The 16,448-nt window shown below is 44.0% G+C and overlaps 3 protein-coding genes across 4 annotated transcripts; 1 reads left to right on the forward strand and 2 right to left on the reverse strand.

The window, feature by feature from the left end:
* Positions 1-1,506: 1,506 nt before the first annotated feature.
* LOC143319053 (polycomb complex protein BMI-1-B-like) lies at positions 1,507-9,176 on the forward strand. Its single transcript, XM_076727622.1, has 9 exons — positions 1,507-1,644; positions 2,288-2,415; positions 2,877-2,973; positions 3,055-3,110; positions 3,213-3,342; positions 3,670-3,709; positions 3,846-3,944; positions 6,098-6,178; positions 7,935-9,176. Exons 2-9 carry the CDS (start codon positions 2,298-2,300, stop codon positions 8,313-8,315), a joined length of 1,002 nt encoding a protein of 333 aa, XP_076583737.1. The 5' UTR covers positions 1,507-1,644; positions 2,288-2,297; the 3' UTR covers positions 8,316-9,176.
* Positions 9,177-11,218: 2,042 nt separating this feature from the next.
* On the reverse strand, positions 11,219-13,677 carry LOC143319585 (uncharacterized). The gene is made up of 3 exons (XM_076728668.1): positions 13,360-13,677; positions 12,254-12,370; positions 11,219-12,175 (listed from the first exon to the last, which is right to left on the reverse strand). The coding sequence occupies exons 1-3, from the start codon at positions 13,444-13,446 to the stop codon at positions 11,990-11,992; spliced, it is 390 nt and encodes a 129-aa protein (XP_076584783.1). The 5' UTR covers positions 13,447-13,677; the 3' UTR covers positions 11,219-11,989.
* A 213-nt stretch (positions 13,678-13,890) lies between these two features.
* On the reverse strand, positions 13,891-16,118 carry LOC143319777 (uncharacterized). 2 transcript variants are annotated; one of them, XR_013077103.1, is made up of 4 exons: positions 15,890-16,118; positions 15,594-15,675; positions 15,277-15,393; positions 13,891-14,598 (listed from the first exon to the last, which is right to left on the reverse strand). XR_013077103.1 is itself a non-coding variant. In XM_076728990.1 (3 exons), the coding sequence occupies exons 1-3, from the start codon at positions 15,980-15,982 to the stop codon at positions 14,410-14,412; spliced, it is 399 nt and encodes a 132-aa protein (XP_076585105.1). In that variant the 5' UTR covers positions 15,983-16,108; the 3' UTR covers positions 13,891-14,409. The 2 variants fall into 2 exon arrangements, 1 of the variants encoding a protein (XP_076585105.1); XM_076728990.1 differs by lacking the exon at positions 15,594-15,675 and having other exon boundaries at positions 15,890-16,108.
* Between the last annotated feature and the right edge of the window lie 330 nt (positions 16,119-16,448).

Here is a 16,448-nt window from a genome sequence, read left to right on the forward strand (position 1 = left end):
GTCATGAACAGATGCTATTGAACTGCATTGTGGGAAATGTAGGATCCAGTGTTTCTGCAGCTGAACCCATTTTAAGGAATAAATATTAAAATATCTTGCCTGTTGTTGCTTTAAGTTTGAACATTTCTCTTTTAAAAAAAATCTGTCTCTTGTGAGTCCTCCAGGCTTTATGGAATTAACAAATTACTGGAGTAACCCTTTAAAAACATTATTAAATGTTATTACACTACAAGATGCACAAGCTGTAAGAATGTAGTTGTAATAGGTTTTTTGTTTCAGGAGACCTTGTGTTCAAGTTTGCGCCATCCAAGATCAGATTGGACTTAATGTTTCTTTCTCATTAATTAAAATATTTTTTCTTAATATTTCCTAACCAAGAAATTCAAAGAAATTCTAAATCACCTTTACCCCCCTGTGCACTGTATCTCCACTCACTCACATTTCTGTTGTCTTCACAGAAAGCTTTATTCATATACAGCATGTTTACATACAGCAGCTCACAGACAGGAAGGTCGAGTCGGTGAAGGCTGCAGTATCAGTGTTCATTCCTGTGAGCTGTCCTCGGGCCCTCACAGGGCTCAGGGGTAAGTTTTGATGAGCTCTGCCTGGTTCCTCAAGGAACTCTGACTCTTCATCGGTTTACAGTCCAGTTCCACTTTTGAGTGATTGTCAGTGTTTTCATTTACTCATCCTTTTGTCCCTCTGCCCTGCTCTTCTGTCTTTGTCCTGTCCTGTTTCCATTCTACTGTTGTCATATTTATTTTTGTTCTCCCATCTGTCTGTAAATTTGTGCTGTTTGCAGGGTTATATGGAAAAGGAGCTTTCTAATCTCAGATTCATATTAGTAAACACTAATTGAATATATGAGACAAATAAAAATCGTTGAACTTGTAATTCACTTGATAGTATTAAGAATACTTCAGCACTTCATTTAGGCCTAGTCTACTGAAGATAATGTATCTGATCAGACATTTGTAATGTTTTCCACAGGTATTCATCGATGCAAAACGTTTTTTGTCCAAGTAAATAATTTTATCCTGCTATGTTTCATTTCTCTATTTCCTTTGACTTGTTGCTTCATCTATTATTCCTTATATCACTCCATATATCCTAATATAAAAATAATATATTGACTTTACTGTTTTTAAAAAATAATTAAAATGACAACGGAACAAGTCTTGCAAGTTTTCAAATGAACTCCCACACAGTGTGTGGGCCACCCCTCGGCCCGGGCCCCGGGACATGAGGCCTGCAGGGCCTCTGACTGTGGGTGATGCAGACCAAATGATCCCCATCAGTCAGCCGAGCAGAGGGCGTGTCGGATCCCTCTGCTGTGCAACTTCACCTGCGAAATGAATGAATAAACAGGTGAGATTCTTAAAAAAAAAAAAAAAAAAAAAAAAGCCAGAGAGGCGTCGGGCCGTGCAGCAGAAAGCAGTGTGTGCGAAGCGGTCAGGCCTGCAGAGGATACCCTGCATGCCCCGAGAACGAGGCGACAAAATAATATCACGTGATCCAAAATGGGCAGTCCTCTGACGGTGCTGAAAAAAGCCATTTTCTGGCGCTGCTGCAAATTCTGTCCAAGTCCAAATAATTTACCTGGATCCTCGTTGGGAGGAGAGGGAAACTTTTATGTCTAATCAGGTAGGACCGAAGCATCGGTGATCGCTCTTTCACGGGCTCATCGCCGCGCTGTTAGCTGAGGCGCACACAAAGTGCACGGTGTCACATTTTGAGTCTCTCTTGTTCGCCTCCTGATACAGCCCTGTCAGTGAATTTAAGATGGCTGCTTTGTGTACCAGTGTGATTTTGTATGGCTCTGCACCCCCCCTCAGTGTTGGTGTTTTCTCGGGATGTGTTCGGTCGTGGTGGCCGCTCGTCCGCCGGAGCTCTGGGCGAACGCAAACGCTCTTTGTTGCTCCGCTGGTCGAGCAGCAGAGCTGATGCACAAGATGAGGCCACACAGGGGCGATTCAATAGTCGGCTGCTGTGTACCAGCACTCAGGCTGCATTTAGCTGCACGGCTCCTGCTCTCCACACGTTCTTTATCGCTACAGCGTGTCATTCCAGGTGCTTCTGTGGGCCATCGGCTCTCTTTGTTGTGGTTTCACAAGCTGCTGTCCCAAGGACGAGCTGTAGACATTGTGTGAGGGAGCACTGTGGCAGCCACTCACTGACCATACGAGAAAGAAGCAAGAGCCTCAGCAAGCATTATGCACGTTCAGATCAGCTCCTGTGCTCCACTGTGTAACCAGAAGCTCTCCTGTTCTTGTTGTTTCCTCTGCAGATCTGTCCAGATGGATAAAATGCAGCCCAACCGGATTAAAATCACAGATCTGAATCCACACCTCACATGTCCACTGTGCGCTGGGTACTTAATTGATGCAACAACCATCGTAGAGTGCCTGCACTCCTGTAAGTTCCTCACAGGGAAGCGTTGGCTGACATGCATGCACAGAGTCTCCGCTGACCGCACTGTGGCTGGAGCACAGAGCTTCCACTTGCATGCATTTTGAAGCAGAGCTCCCGCTCATGTGTTTGTAAGGATGAGCATGATGTTGAGTGACCCCACCTTAATGTTCGTTTTTCAAAGCAGGCCTGGAGGTGGTTGACTTCGGGGAGCATCTGTGATAATCATGTAATGCGGTGATAATGATGCAGTATTTCCATGTTTGTTGACACTGTGCATTAGGCGTTAACTCAGCTCTGTGTGGAGGCTGATGATGCGTCTGATGGACTGTTGTGAGACTTCAGTCAGAATGTAACAAAAGCACTGTGTTGTTGCACTGCACTGAATCACGAGTGTTGCATGACCTACACGTTAACACTGTTGGTGATCGGTTCAGCATCTGTCCGTGTCCTTTCTCTCTGAACAGTTTGTAAAACCTGCATTGTTGCCTTCCTGGAGACAAATAAGTTCTGCCCTCGATGTGACGTCCAGGTTCACAAGACATGTCCGCAGCTCAGCATCAGGTCAGTGATGGTGCTTTAAACGCTCCTGACTGCAATGAGCACCATGTTATCAACGTAAAACGTGTTCTTCTTCTTTTCCAGAGCTGACAAAACTCTACAAGACATTGTTTATAAGCTTGTTCCGGGGTTATTCAAAGGTAAGGCCGCCATTCACGAGGATGTGGAGCAACAGATTAATCAAGCTTTGTCACAGTTTCCCATTTTCTGATGAATTTCCTCACAAATGGACACTTCTTCAGATGAGATGAAGCGGAGGCGGGACTTCTATGCCGAGAATCGTGTGCTGGAACCAGGGGAAGTGGTGGAGACGTTTAACATAGCAGAGGACGAAATCATCAGTCTGTCCATACAGTTCTATGAGAGGAACAAGTGAGTCACTCATTTCTCATTTTTCCAAAAAAAAAAAAAAAAAGCAGGGAGAATTGTTCATGTTGGGTCGGTTAGTGGAAAGTCGCTGCTGAGACAGGTGTAAAAGCCATGAAACGCAATGATCTGATCACGCAGAAGGCGAGCAGTAGAGGAGAGTTAGTCAGATATGCAAGTGAGGCCCGTGTTTAACAGAAATAAGAGAGAGAACGAGAGCAGTGTGACACTCGACATGGCTCCACTCACACCTGCGGTCTGTCCCTCTGAACGTGGAAAGAATTGTTCACTCTTGTTCAACACATTCTCTTTGTCTCTCATATTTGTGTGCAGAAATAATGAGAGGCAGTGCTCGGAGATGGAAGGAGACAAGGTAAAGCCTGATTTTAGAGAAACGGCAAAGTTGAGTGAAGCAGCAGTTGAATCCTGCACTCTTGATGTTTAATGTGGTGTTCTGGTCTCCACTCTGGAGTTATGGATCCCCTCTCTGCTCCTTTCTTTGTTCTCAGGCCAACGGTAAACGCTTCCTGCAGTGCCCAGCAGCCATGTCCGTCATGCACTTAGCAAAGTTCCTCAGAAGCAAGATGGATATTCCCAACAACTATCGGGTAATTAGACACTCTTGCCGTATTGATTGTGTAGCATACTTCAGGGTGTAGACACAATAATATAAATCCTTTGCGTAAAAGGACTTTTAACTCTGCAGTAACATAATCACAGCGGTGGGTGGGTCGTGTCGGGTTACATGCAGTTAGTGCAACACGATAACCAAAAGAGCTCCAAAGAGTCCAAATCATCTGTTCCCAAACTGACGTGCATCACCCGAAAAACTGCAAACTCATAAAAGCTGCTCTGCTTCTTTCTGTCAACACTGGATCAAATGACTGTGCTCGTACTGAGGAACCCACAGAGAGTTCTCACCAAACTCACAGTATTTTAGCATCTTTCAGTGTGTTGGTTTTGGTTTTATAGCCTGTAACTTCACTGTTTTGCTTCACTTTTAAAACTGCTGTCAGCAGCCTTGTTTTCAGCTGCAGCAGGCAGCTCTTTGTAGTGGAAGAAAAGCTTTGATAAAAGCAGCGTCTGCTACCTGCCCAGCATCCAACAGAGGACAAGCTCAGCCACGGCGTGCTGAGCGTAGAGCAGCGTTCAGCAGCGAAAGAGCAGTTGGTAGAGAGAAAAACACTCTAACGACTCCAAATGAATGCTAATGTTGCTCCGTACCTATTGGATGTGTAAACAGACAGCTGTTGGCTGACATGCTGGTCAGAAAGCTTTACATAAGTGGAGGTGAACAGTTTCAGAAGAAGAGATTTTGATAGGTCACAGCAGGAAAAGAACAGGTTTTGCTAACCCCATTAAAGATGGCCTGTTCCATTAAGCATCCCAGTGAGGCAGCATTCACAGCAGCAGGTCAGTCTAATTATTTTATTCATTCCACCTGTGCTTTTCTTGCTATTACCTGTCAAAATGTGTGCTATGAATATTTTACATTCAGGCCATGTCAGCGGGAAAACATCTGTAACTCGGGAGCGTTGACACATCATTCCAAGATCTGTAGCACCACTGCTAGCTAGTGGCTTGTTAACATATGAGCAAAGCCTGCATAGCTCCTTTTTAATGAGGTAAACTGGCAGTTTTCATGTTAATATTGGTTTTTATGTAGGTGCAGCTGCCAGTCATAGTGCCAGCCTCTTTGCCACTGTTTTTTTGACACTTGTGGGTGTAGTTTTCACCAAGCGGGGGAACTTCCAGCTGGCTGAAAACAGCATGATGTGAGTGTGGCATCAGACACAGACACACTGTCAAAACCAGTGTGTCCAGTGCAAAGGCCACATACATCATTTCAGTGACATAGCTGGAACACAAGCAGCAGCTACACTGTGTCCGTAGAAGGACCCAGTCCTTGCCAGCCAGTCAGCAATGAGCAGCGCTATCACTTTCATCTCACCCTGTCTTGGTTTCATTCGTTACAACATGTGATTAATTATAAACTACACCGGCTGGAAAATTCAGATGGGTCAACAACATTGTAGCGCTGTATTAGCTTCCAGTGGGGTGGAGGCTAATATTAGTAACAGCAACTGTGTTTACAGGTGGGAAACTGGTCATTACATGACATGAACACAGCATTGGATACACGGTACCTTGGCAGTAGTAGAAATCACTTAAAGATGGTGTTTGATTGTGTGACTGTTGACCTCCCAGCAGAACTGACTCCAGTTTGTCTGTCACTGCAGCTTTTCTTCTCCTTCTCTGTACAACGCTCCTTGATCAAACCCTCTCAGGAATCGATGTTTTTGAATGCCGACAAAATAAGTGCCATCTTTGTTCAGATGACGAGGTACTCGCACCGCAGCAGTGCCAGTTATCTCAAGATAGACACAGAAAGGCTTTCAAAAGCAATTGAGGTCAGTGAAACCGGAGCTTGCCTGGAAGCAGGACGGGACTTCAGGAGTAGGTCTGCTAATATTGGGTCAATATTCAAGGAAAGCTAAAAACATTAAGATGTTTCTATAGAGAGGTTTTTTTTTCTTTCCTTTTACTTCAGCGTCAGGACAAAAAATACTGGTATCAGCCTTGTAAAAATCCATACCGGCAGGTCACTGCAGTGCATCACCTGGAGCGTTAGGACACGTTGCAGTAGGATAGATCTGAACTTTCAAAGACAGAAACATAAAGCTGTTAAAGCGGAGAGCGAGCAGATGGCTGTTCTCTGCTGGTCACGTTGCATGAACTGGTTTTTCACTGTGCGTTACAGGTGGAGGTGTTGTACGGAGACGAGCCCTTAAAGGACTACTACACACTAATGGATATCGCCTACTTCTACGAATGGAGACGGGTGAGTGACGCTTTTCATCCTTTTTACTGTGCCCTTGAAGTATTCACCAGACCTGGACTGTGATGTTCACTGTGTTTGTTGTGTATTTGCGGGTCTTGTAGCTAACATGGTGTTATTCTTTGTTCCACTCAGGTGTAGATCAGTCTTCAGGTTGGCTTGAAATGGAAAAGTAACAGTGCTTTAAATCTTGTCAGGTCTGCAATGCAGCTACATGGTGGCTGTAAGTGAGGTGGCTTTAAGGGGGACCTGGTGTTTGTGGTGTCATGGAGGTGGTCCACGTTGTGCAGGTTATGTGGTTGTTTGGGTATCAGGAGGTCAAGTAGAACCACTTTGCCCTCCCTGATTCTCCATCTTTGCAGTGTTTCTTGGCCCGTCACAGATCACTGCTGACAGCTTTCCGGTGCATGCTGTATGTTTTTAGATGGATTACATGACAAACAGCCGATAAGAGCTGTTCATGTATACCTGCAAACATGGGGATAAACGGGTGCTTGGCGTTGAAGTTGTTAGCAACACATTTCCAGCTATAAAGCATTAAAGTGCATTGAAGTTAGCAACTTTTTTTCATGCAAGAAGTAGCTAAAGTCCCACGATCCCCGGTTTTCACCAGGTCAGTGTTTGATTGTCGTAGTTTGTGAATGCTCGTCAGTGTTTGGGCTGTCTCTACTCGTATGTGTCCAGCAACATACACACAGCAACATGCTCAAAGCCGACCCAGAGTCTCCCACATGAACGGTGCCATGGTGGTGGAAGCTAAACCCAGTGGCTGCCAGGAAGCGTGGGAGATGGTTTCAGAGGGAGCTGCTCTGAAACATGACTTGTGTCATCAGGAGGAAAGAGGGGGAAACACAAGCGTGGTCTGTCATCATGCAGACATCGCTGGAAACGTATTTACAGGATCCCACAGTGGTTTTTAGTTTGTTTTTCATTCCTGTTGTTTTTGGTTGTTCTTGTTTTAGCTGTATGTTTGTAGTTCACGATGCTGCTGCAGTGCTGTGATCTTCCAACAAAAAGTAATAGTTTCATCTTATTGAGTATGTTGTTCTGGAGCTTCGTTGGAATATCCTGGGTGGACAGGGTGGGCTGATGACCCTCTTTATAAGATGATCTCACTGAGATTGATGTTATGAAAAGGGACAAACTACAAGTGCTATGAAATGATTAGTTCTTGGTTATATCTTAGAGAGAAACAAGTGTGATATTTGGACTAAGGTTTGGTTCTCTGTAGCTGTTCTATATCGTCAAAAAATCCCACGAAAGGACTGAAATCAAAATAGTCTCCAACCTTCCCATACAGTCTCATTTTATTTAAACATGCTCAATAATTTCCTAAACTAGCTGTATTACTCAAGTATTACTCAAAATTGTAGTAAATGCTGCATTTGTTGGGGACTATTTTCTGTAGTGGATTGATACACATTTGGTGCACTAGCGAGTATTTGCAGCGTAAGGACAGTGTGTGTGTGAGAGTGAGTCAAAGTAAACCACAGTGCCCATGTTCATGGTGATGGAGGAAGAGGTCATCCAGTGTCATCGTGTGTCTCACTGGTGTGCGAGTAGTTTTCGCACAACAATGGAGCTCTGTGGCACAGCGGAGTAAGATGCAGTGGATGAGGCGCTGGCTGCACAGACGACACTTGTTATAGGATCCATTCAGTGATGCTTCTGGTCTGTTCATGTGATTTGTTGACAAAAGCATTTTTCACCAGTGTGAACTCCTATCCACAGTCCTAATTATGTGTGTGCCTCTGTGCAGACTGGACCCATCCCCCTGCAGTATCTGGTCAAACCCACCCGGAAGCGCAGGAGGCCGTCTCAGTCCGCCGCCCAGGGCCACTCTGACGGCGTCAACACCAGCCCGACGTCAGAGAGCGACTCGCAGAGCGACAAAGTCCACAGTCCCGCCGCAGCCCAGCCGCCCCGAGCCTCCTCGCAGTCCAGCACCGCGTCCCACGACCTCTCTCCCGCCATCCAAAGCTCCAACGGTACCACTGTGCCCAGTAACGCTCAGCGACACACTCTCGCCTCCAAACAGGGCGCCAATGCCCGGAAGGTGACTGTCAACGGCACAAGCTCTGCGGCCGGCAAGGAGGAGGCGAGGGCAGCCGACAAAAGCGGTTTGCCTCCGACAACCTAACGCGTGTGCGGGGCAGCGGGGAGGACAGTGTCTGAATTGCTCCCTTCTTTCTTCCCACAGAGCGAAAAGATGAGCTCGAGCCTTCTTCCTTCTGGACAAACGGGAGGCAGATTACTGATATCATTTTTCAGCAGGAAAGACTGAAAAGTGCAGCCAAATAGACACTTGTATGTATGTGCGTGTGTGTGTGTGTGTTTATGTGTGTTAGACTAGAACAGTGCACACATACAAACTGTACAGTATGTATCAAATGTGAGCATGTGTGCATACATATGTATAAACTTATCTTTTATACAAGATATTGTAATCGTTTTGTATTGTATATGCAGTGGGTCTGTTTCATTACCATAGTTCCATCAGCATTCATTTGGCTCCATGAAGCTTGAGACAAAATGCTGAAAGGCATCACAGTGTGCGCCACTGCAGGAGCTGGATGTAAAGAAAAAAGACGCTAGTCCTTGCCTTTGAACCGTCATGTTAATAACTGCTGTATAAGTGTCCAGTATAAGCAACCGCTCATCAGGTAACACAGGTACATTACATAGAACTGTTGATGCACTTTGTTAAGGTCAAGTCACACAATCCAAACCGACAAGTATTTTCCAACAGGAGAAGCATTTATATTTACAGAATTCCAAGCACTACCACGTTTGCGAGCCGATGTTTTTGACAGCAGAGCGTGTTCTTTCTCTCATGGCAGTCGAAGAACTCAAAAGGGATTTGAATATTGGGCCATGTATGTTGTAGTTCCATCGATTTCAACATTCCTTTTGTTTCTTTTCAGCAAACAATGATACTTTTTTATCAGCCATATGTGCATGTTTTAGGTCAATAAAATGTTTACTTACTAGGTTTTTCTGACCTGAGTGTCCTGTTTATGATTCCCTGAGCGTAGCGGGTTGTGAAGCATGCTGCGGTGCACGTGGCCAAAGCAGAGGGTGAAAACCAGGAAGCGCTGCTCGACAGTTATCTCCGTATGTTATGTGTGCTTAATAAACTTTACCTTCAGGAATCAGGCAATTCTGCTGGAGATTAAAACTCCACTTTAATCAGTTGGATAATTAAGGGTACATTGTCATGTCAACAGCTCTTTATTTTCTGTGTGATGGGGTGACCTTAAAAGTGTTAACATCACTCCATCGCCTTTGCATAATTCTCTCAATAGATGAGGTTTAAATGTATTCTTCCTGTCAGATTTTATATTTATACAGTCAGCATATCAAACCACAAATGTCAGAGCTTTCGTGTAATAAACTGAAACCAAACTCAAGTTATTAAAGACACTAGACTACATGTCACTGGTCCCTCATGACCCCCGGTCAGAGTTCTCTGTGCACTCTGTTATTTCTGACAGAGAAGCAAAGATTTGAGGAAAGCCTGGAAAAAGAAATTGAATTTTGTGTAGCGGTGGGTTCTCTTGTTGTTGAGCTGCTTTCTCTCCTTAAGGCATGCGGTCTGATCTCGGCTTTCTATGACCTGACCTTATCCTCCGGTGTGCCTCTCTTGCAGGGTAGTTTGGAAAAGGTGCTTGATGTGACAGATGAGCGGTGGGAAGAGGCACTGATCAGGGTCAAGTCTTCATGTGTCTTCACTGGAAACAGTGTAGTGACAGATGTGGATGTCAGCGGAGGATCATACTGGTGTTTTTTTTCTTGTCTAAAATCAGCTGAATTCTGAACTTGTTTCTTTCACACTCTGTGTGAGGGCCCTTTGAGGGCCATCTTTGGGGAATCCCTTATACCTGCCCTCTGAGTCAGAATGATTCAGATGTGGTTGCCTCTGCCTCACTCATCGCCTGTACATGTATTCTTTCAGTTAAAGCCCTGGTCCACCTTCTACATGCTGCTTGAATGATTTCATGTCTTTTCTGTCAATAGAAAAGGTGAAATATTTCGGAGGAGGATCATCTGTCCTTTTCTACATAAGACAGCAGCTCATTATCTCATCTGTAAATACTCTAATACCTCTCTGGACACCAACTGATTCTGAATGCATCCATGCTTTGAAGTAAGCACCTTGAGCATCCTTCTCATTGGACTTCCCTCTTTATTTCATTTTATATGCTTTTCGTGTGTGTTTTATTTAGTTTCTCTGTATGTGTGTTTTCTCCTCTCACTGAGAGTTTTGGGTTGGTGGGTGGGTGGGTGGGTGGCTTGGGTGAAGGTGTTGCTTTATTTCTGTTTTAACACACCAAAAATGAGGGGGGAAAAAAAAAAATTTTGGACGACAGATTTGTACTTTGTATTTGACATTTGTATAATAGCCGTTTTCAATAAAAATATATATGGAAAAAGAATTGTGTCACATAAATGTTTTGTCCTTTGTTAATTATGTTGCAACCCAACTCCCAGGTTGGTAACCACTGAAATGCATTATGTGATGTGATCAGTGATAAGACTTCCTATTTTGGTGAGTTGTATACAAACAGGTGAGACTCCCTGACCCTGTCCCTGATCAGGACGAATGTGAAACAGTGAGAAACAAACACCCTGTCTTCCATTTGAGGGCACTGTTACCATCTCTGGGGACAGATTCATTGTAACATAAGTTTTGCTCAAGCAGCCTGTCAGGATCTCAACTCCCCTGCTCTGATATCCTCAGCAGGCCTCCCTCAGTGTACATGTGCAGTAAAATGTCAGCAGCTCGTGTGCAAAGCCACCTGGTGGATGATACATGCAGTTGGAGCATCTTCTATCTACATCCTTTCTAGAGGTCCATTAGTTCCAGGGCCAGCATGGTTGACATGACAAAGTTTGTTATCAAAATGTTTTCTCCAAATCCCTCAAACATTTCTACATTCAGGACATCACAGTCTCAATATCAATCAAGGAAAGTTTGTGTGTAATATCCCAGGGCATTACCAGTCAGCACTATTCTTTCAAAAGATTTCCCAGACAGATCAATTAGACAAGTGTGAGTTTGGTTTTATTTCATTGTTTCATTGAATCATTGTAGACACTGGAGTCAACCTAACCAGCAGCTCAGTGTACATGCTGTCTATATCTCCATTTAAATAATCAAAAAGCATATAAATACATCTCCCATAAGTTAAAAGGTAAGAATGTGCCATTGTATATACTGTGCGGAGAAGAGCCTTACTCTGTGACCCTGACAGCTCCTCAGTGGAGTGAGTTGTATGAGACAGCACTATCACACCTTCTCACTGACTCTGAAATGAAATCATACATCATTTCATGAACACACTTCAGTGTAAAACATATGCAGACAGACAGCTTTCTCCTGTAAAACCATTCCGTAGATGTTCAAAATCTTGGCCATAATACAATTACATCCTATCTTCAACATCTTTTTCTATGGACTTTCACTATTGCGAATGTATTTGCAACAATGCCCACAATGGCTTCATAGAGCTGGAGGTATTTTTGCGAACCAAAAATAAACAGTATGGTAAATATGGTATATTCTCCACCACTTATACACACCTCAGGCGGTATTTCAGCAGTGCAACAATGCAACATCCCTCCCAGATAAAAAGAGAGAAAACAAATACTTTCTTCTGTCAAGCACAGAGAAATACTGACAAGACTCAAACACCATGGGCGCCACGGACAATCAGTTTAAGTGTTCTGCTTTCATTGAGTGCGTTGATTTACAAAAATGTGGATGCAACAGGAACATCAATGCTCAGTTCAAAGAGCTCTCTGCCTTCCTCTTCAAGAGCCGCTTTGTTCATGTAGAGGAGCAGATACAATGAAGTCCTGCTTGTGCGTGCCATCACAGTAAGGTGGGTTGTTTGTGTACTTGCAACCACACAACCAAACTGTGGCATCTTTCTCTGGGACAAAGCGTAGCGGGGACAGGCCTTGGGCTTTGGTTTTGTGGGCTCCATCGCAGAAAGGCTGAAAGACGAAGATGTAATCAGGCAATACACAGGATGTGTTGAGGAGTGAAACAAGATGACGTCAAAGGTGGTTTACCTGTTTCTTGCTGTGTCCACAGGTGCACCACGAGTAACGCTTTCCACCAACCAGCTCCACTTTGAAAGGCTTCTTAGAGGGGATGACAGGTTCTGAAGGAAGTGTGGAGAGCTGGACCTGAGGACGGAGTATGTAAGAGTTTTTTGTGTTTTTTTTAAAGATACCTAGCAATACTGTAAGTTACAAATACTCCACTGAAGCTACTAGTTCTGCATAGTAAAGGGTGGTTAAAGTAAAAGCAATACATGTGAAATCTAAAATATACTTCAATGTCAAGTCATGAGTCAGGATCAGAGTTTAGCATTTGATATCAGTGTTTAAAGCACCTGCATACGCACAGCACACATTGAGAGGAGATTTCACCTTCACCTGCCTGATGATGTTGGACCTCTTAAAACAGCGTGCAGACAGCGCTGTCAGTTTTCTTACATCAGTTTAGGGGGTGAACTTTTAACATTAGGAATCAACCTGAGCAAAACTTATCAAGCACAAGTGAAAACACCTGTATGGATGTGCAGCACCCATACAGGTGTAGTGCAGAGATTTCCTTTCTTTTGACCTCTTTTCACAGTGAGATTGGTTGAATAGTTGTAGGAGTTCATAGGTGGAGGCTAACTGCGCCCAGATGTATCTACACTAACATGAGATGTCAGTCCAGCCCGGACAGAGCAGAGCACAGCACAGCACAGCACAGCAGAGGGGAGTCCATGATTAAAACGTGTTGATGTTATACGGCAGGTGGCACTGCAATTGATAGTTTGTTCATACACATACTTTGGGGCCATTGCTAGGTTGTTAACGTGAGTGTCGTGTTTAATGTGGAAATAAACTAACGTCCCCCGACAGAAACTCTGGATGAAACAATGTACAGCGCTTCTACCTCAAATGTGCTGTGGTGCGTCATAACTCAAGTCTCGAGGCATTCAGCTTGAAGCGTCAGCTAACGCTAACACAACACTGTCCAAATAATACTGCGTAGTTTCTCTACGACAATACAAAAAGATATTTTATCAACCCAGCTATTTCAGACATGTTGCTACTAATTAAGGAGTCAGCCTAACAACACGTTTACAAAAGTCAGGGGCTACTGTAAGGACTGAATTTACCTTGGAAGCTGCCATGGCTGTTATCCAAGGTTGTCTGAAGGTGAAACTGATCCATTTATGGTCTAATTTGGTCGCCAACGTGTTCATGTTTGCACTGAGGGCGAAGCTTCAATGCGACCTTAGCTAACAGCTGCTCCAGCCGCGCGCAGGTGAAACAACCGTGAACGTGCCTCCGCGACCAACAACGTCCCAGTGACGTCACGGCTACGGAGGATATGGAAGGTCAGCCGAGCAGAGGAAGAAATATCAAACAAAAAACCGTCAACTAGCGAACTACTTCACAACCCAACAGCTGACCAAGGAGTACGAACAGTTCACTTCCTGTAGTCACGTGTTAGAAGCTGAACCAATTAGGAGGCGGATATCGGCCAGCAGCAAATTGAACTGAACTGATTTTGTGAGAAGTCCAATGTCCAAACAGTAAATTCATAACTGTGGGATCATTCAGCATGACACTACGAGACCAGGATGGAGCTCCTGCTGAGGACACAGGGGTCATGTCAAGCTAAGGAGGTCCAGTACACAAGGGTTGATACCAATATTTTTGAGGTGTATTGTGCAGAAATGTGACAAATCAAGACATTATTACAATACACATGGATAAATACAGCAATTAAACACACTTCAGAGAAAACCCAGGCACATGCGAATAACTCATAATCACAAGAAATACAATAGCTCTGCCTCGGCACAAGCTGCTTTGATATGTGTCACTTAGAATGCTTATGTATGTCTTTAACACAACACAACATGATTTGTATATGGACATTGGTTGCAAAAACATATAAACTTAAAAAAAAAGCAATGCAATTAACCGTGTACAGTCAAAATATCAGTCTGACAAGTATGAAGAGGATAAAATGATGCAGGACATCACATCTTCTTAACAAAAGCAGACAGCAGAGTATATATTTTGTTTCAATATTAAAATGTAATAAGTTTTATGAACCTGCAGATCACTGATGAGGCAGGATAAAGATAAATTTTCTGTTTCATTTCTGTTACAGTTACTGCTCCTCGATCTCCCAGTGCAAACATCTTGGATGCTGTTCATTTAAATATCCCTTTCACTGACTTCACTAAATCCCGGAAGATGACCTTCAAGTGTGAGCCGTCACAGTACGGCGCATTTTTGGTTTCCTTGCAGGCGCACAGCAGGACCGTCCTGTTTTTGTCAGGGGTGAAGCGTAGAGGAGAGATGCTCGGAGCTTTCATCTTGTGAGCTCCATCACAGAAAGGCTGAGAGAGAGAGAGAGAGAGAGAGAGAGAGAGAGAGAGAGAGAGAGAGATGACACAAAATCATTTCAGATCACATCAACTTTCTTTTCTTTTTTTTTTTTTTTTACCTGATGCCAGATTTACTATTTAAATTCAGTTTTTTCATCACTTTTTTGGATTATTCTGACATGATTTCATGTCCCAAAGCAGACAACAACTAATGTTTTATTTGAACTGGGTTCAACTGTATAAACACTGATCTTATTTATTACTCTTTAACACGCAACGTCAGAAGAAACAACCAAGGACAATACTCAAAATAGGTGTGTCAGTTTCAGGTTCCTACTTATTGCACACTGACTGACTATCGCTGCATAGTGAGACACGCAAATAGACCAGAGCCATTGTGAACGTGACTGTTAGACATGTGCTTTTCCTGCCATGACAGATCAAAAGTCTGTCATGAAAAATGACATTAACAAAGGAGTTGTGTGTCAGGACTGATCCTGAAATCCATTCTGTTATCTCCCACTGACAAAGTTCAAAGTTTCCCAGTGAGGGTTTAATATTTATTATTTTCTGGAAAGGCAGCTTTCGCACTGGTGGGGATGCAACCTCCAGGCTGTGACTCTGAATGACTGTCATCTTGCCCCGAGCCAAGGCGCCACTGGAGGTAGAACCCCAACCGCACATACTCACCTGTTTCTTACTGTGTCCACAGGCGCACCAGGCGTAGCGTTTCTCAGCAGACACCTTCACTCTGTAGGGCAGCCGGGCTGCAGGGACTCTCTCGGTGGACTGCAGGCAGCGCTGAACCTGCAAACAAAACAAACAAACCTTCACATGACACGCAACACCTGGCGATGGCTACAGGAATGCACTGTGAGCAGACATATGGTTGAAAATAGCAGAATAGTTAATGGAGAGTCAAAAAAAATGAAAGATACAAAATAACAAATGATACAAAAATGCACTTTATAACACCAGCTGACCGTAAACACGGACAGAATAGATACCTAATAGTTACTTTTTGACAGATATGTCTTGTTTGCAGATCACTGGTAGCCTTAAATCAAGTGGCCAGTTGTCAGGTATCACCTGCAGGCAGATTAGCAAAGCACATCAGTAGCAAAGGTCAACGACAGAGGGTGTGTCAGCTTTGTGTTTGCATACACAACAAAAGAATATACCGCTGCACGGTAGACTTAGCCATGACTCAGCACTCTGAAATACTCCGCTCGCGTCGGTAAAAGTAACAGAAAAATGACCTCCGAACACAACAAAAAGACTTTTCGACCTGATGAATTCTCACCACTGAAAAGGAAAGAGGCACAGCTAGCTGGGGTCGTCTGAAGGTCTGCCAGCATCCTCTCCACACCGCGGACACAGAGCTGTGAGTGCTCATGATGAAGCTCTAATGGACGCGGTCGTAATTTGGTGGCTTGTCAGGCTGGACAAGGAGGCCTCAGGTGTTTCGCTATCGAGTACGGACTCCAGAGAAAGTTCCAACATGGCCACTGTCGCGCACGCTACAGGTGATTGGTTGATGAGTGTAAACAGCTCGCGCGCTGAGGCCACAGCGCTCCTCCTCTTCCTCCGCGGTGAGTCGGTCCTTTTTTTTAAAGGTTGGACTATAAACCCGCGGAAGAGGAGAGAGGCAACAAAGAACTTCAGACAAAGCACGTTTTGGTTTCTATTTGGCAATAATCCACTTTTTAAATATTAATAAAACAATTAAACCACAAACCATGTATAAAGTCATTATTAATGGCCATTACTGGCACATTTAACATTAGCAAATGATTTGTTAATCACCCATAAAGCTACAAGTTACTATAATCTCTTTATAATGGATGCTTTGTTAGAGGGTG

Source organism: Chaetodon auriga, chromosome 4, assembly GCF_051107435.1.
Source record: "Chaetodon auriga isolate fChaAug3 chromosome 4, fChaAug3.hap1, whole genome shotgun sequence".
In the NCBI taxonomy this organism is placed as follows: Eukaryota; Metazoa; Chordata; class Actinopteri; order Chaetodontiformes; family Chaetodontidae; genus Chaetodon; species Chaetodon auriga.

Bases quoted from the DNA above. Each gene is read 5' to 3' on its own strand.
- LOC143319053 (XM_076727622.1), top strand. From the start codon at position 2,298: ATGGATAAAATGCAGCCCAACCGGATTAAAATCACAGATCTGAATCCA. The intron at 3,343-3,669 runs GTGAGTCACTCA...ATTTGTGTGCAG, and splicing joins CAGTTCTATGAGAGGAACAA to AAATAATGAGAGGCAGTGCT. The intron at 3,710-3,845 runs GTAAAGCCTGAT...CTTTGTTCTCAG, and splicing joins CGGAGATGGAAGGAGACAAG to GCCAACGGTAAACGCTTCCT.
- LOC143319585 (XM_076728668.1), bottom strand. From the start codon at position 13,446: ATGAACACGTTGGCGACCAAATTAGACCATAAATGGATCAGTTTCACC. The intron at 12,371-13,359 runs GTAAATTCAGTC...CTCCGTCCTCAG, and splicing joins CAGCCATGGCAGCTTCCAAG to GTCCAGCTCTCCACACTTCC. The intron at 12,176-12,253 runs GTAAACCACCTT...TTCGTCTTTCAG, and splicing joins GTGGACACAGCAAGAAACAG to CCTTTCTGCGATGGAGCCCA.
- LOC143319777 (XM_076728990.1), bottom strand. From the start codon at position 15,982: ATGAGCACTCACAGCTCTGTGTCCGCGGTGTGGAGAGGATGCTGGCAG. The intron at 15,394-15,889 runs GTGAGAATTCAT...TTTTGTTTGCAG, and splicing joins TGCCTCTTTCCTTTTCAGTG to GTTCAGCGCTGCCTGCAGTC. The intron at 14,599-15,276 runs GTGAGTATGTGC...TCTCTCTCTCAG, and splicing joins GTGGACACAGTAAGAAACAG to CCTTTCTGTGATGGAGCTCA.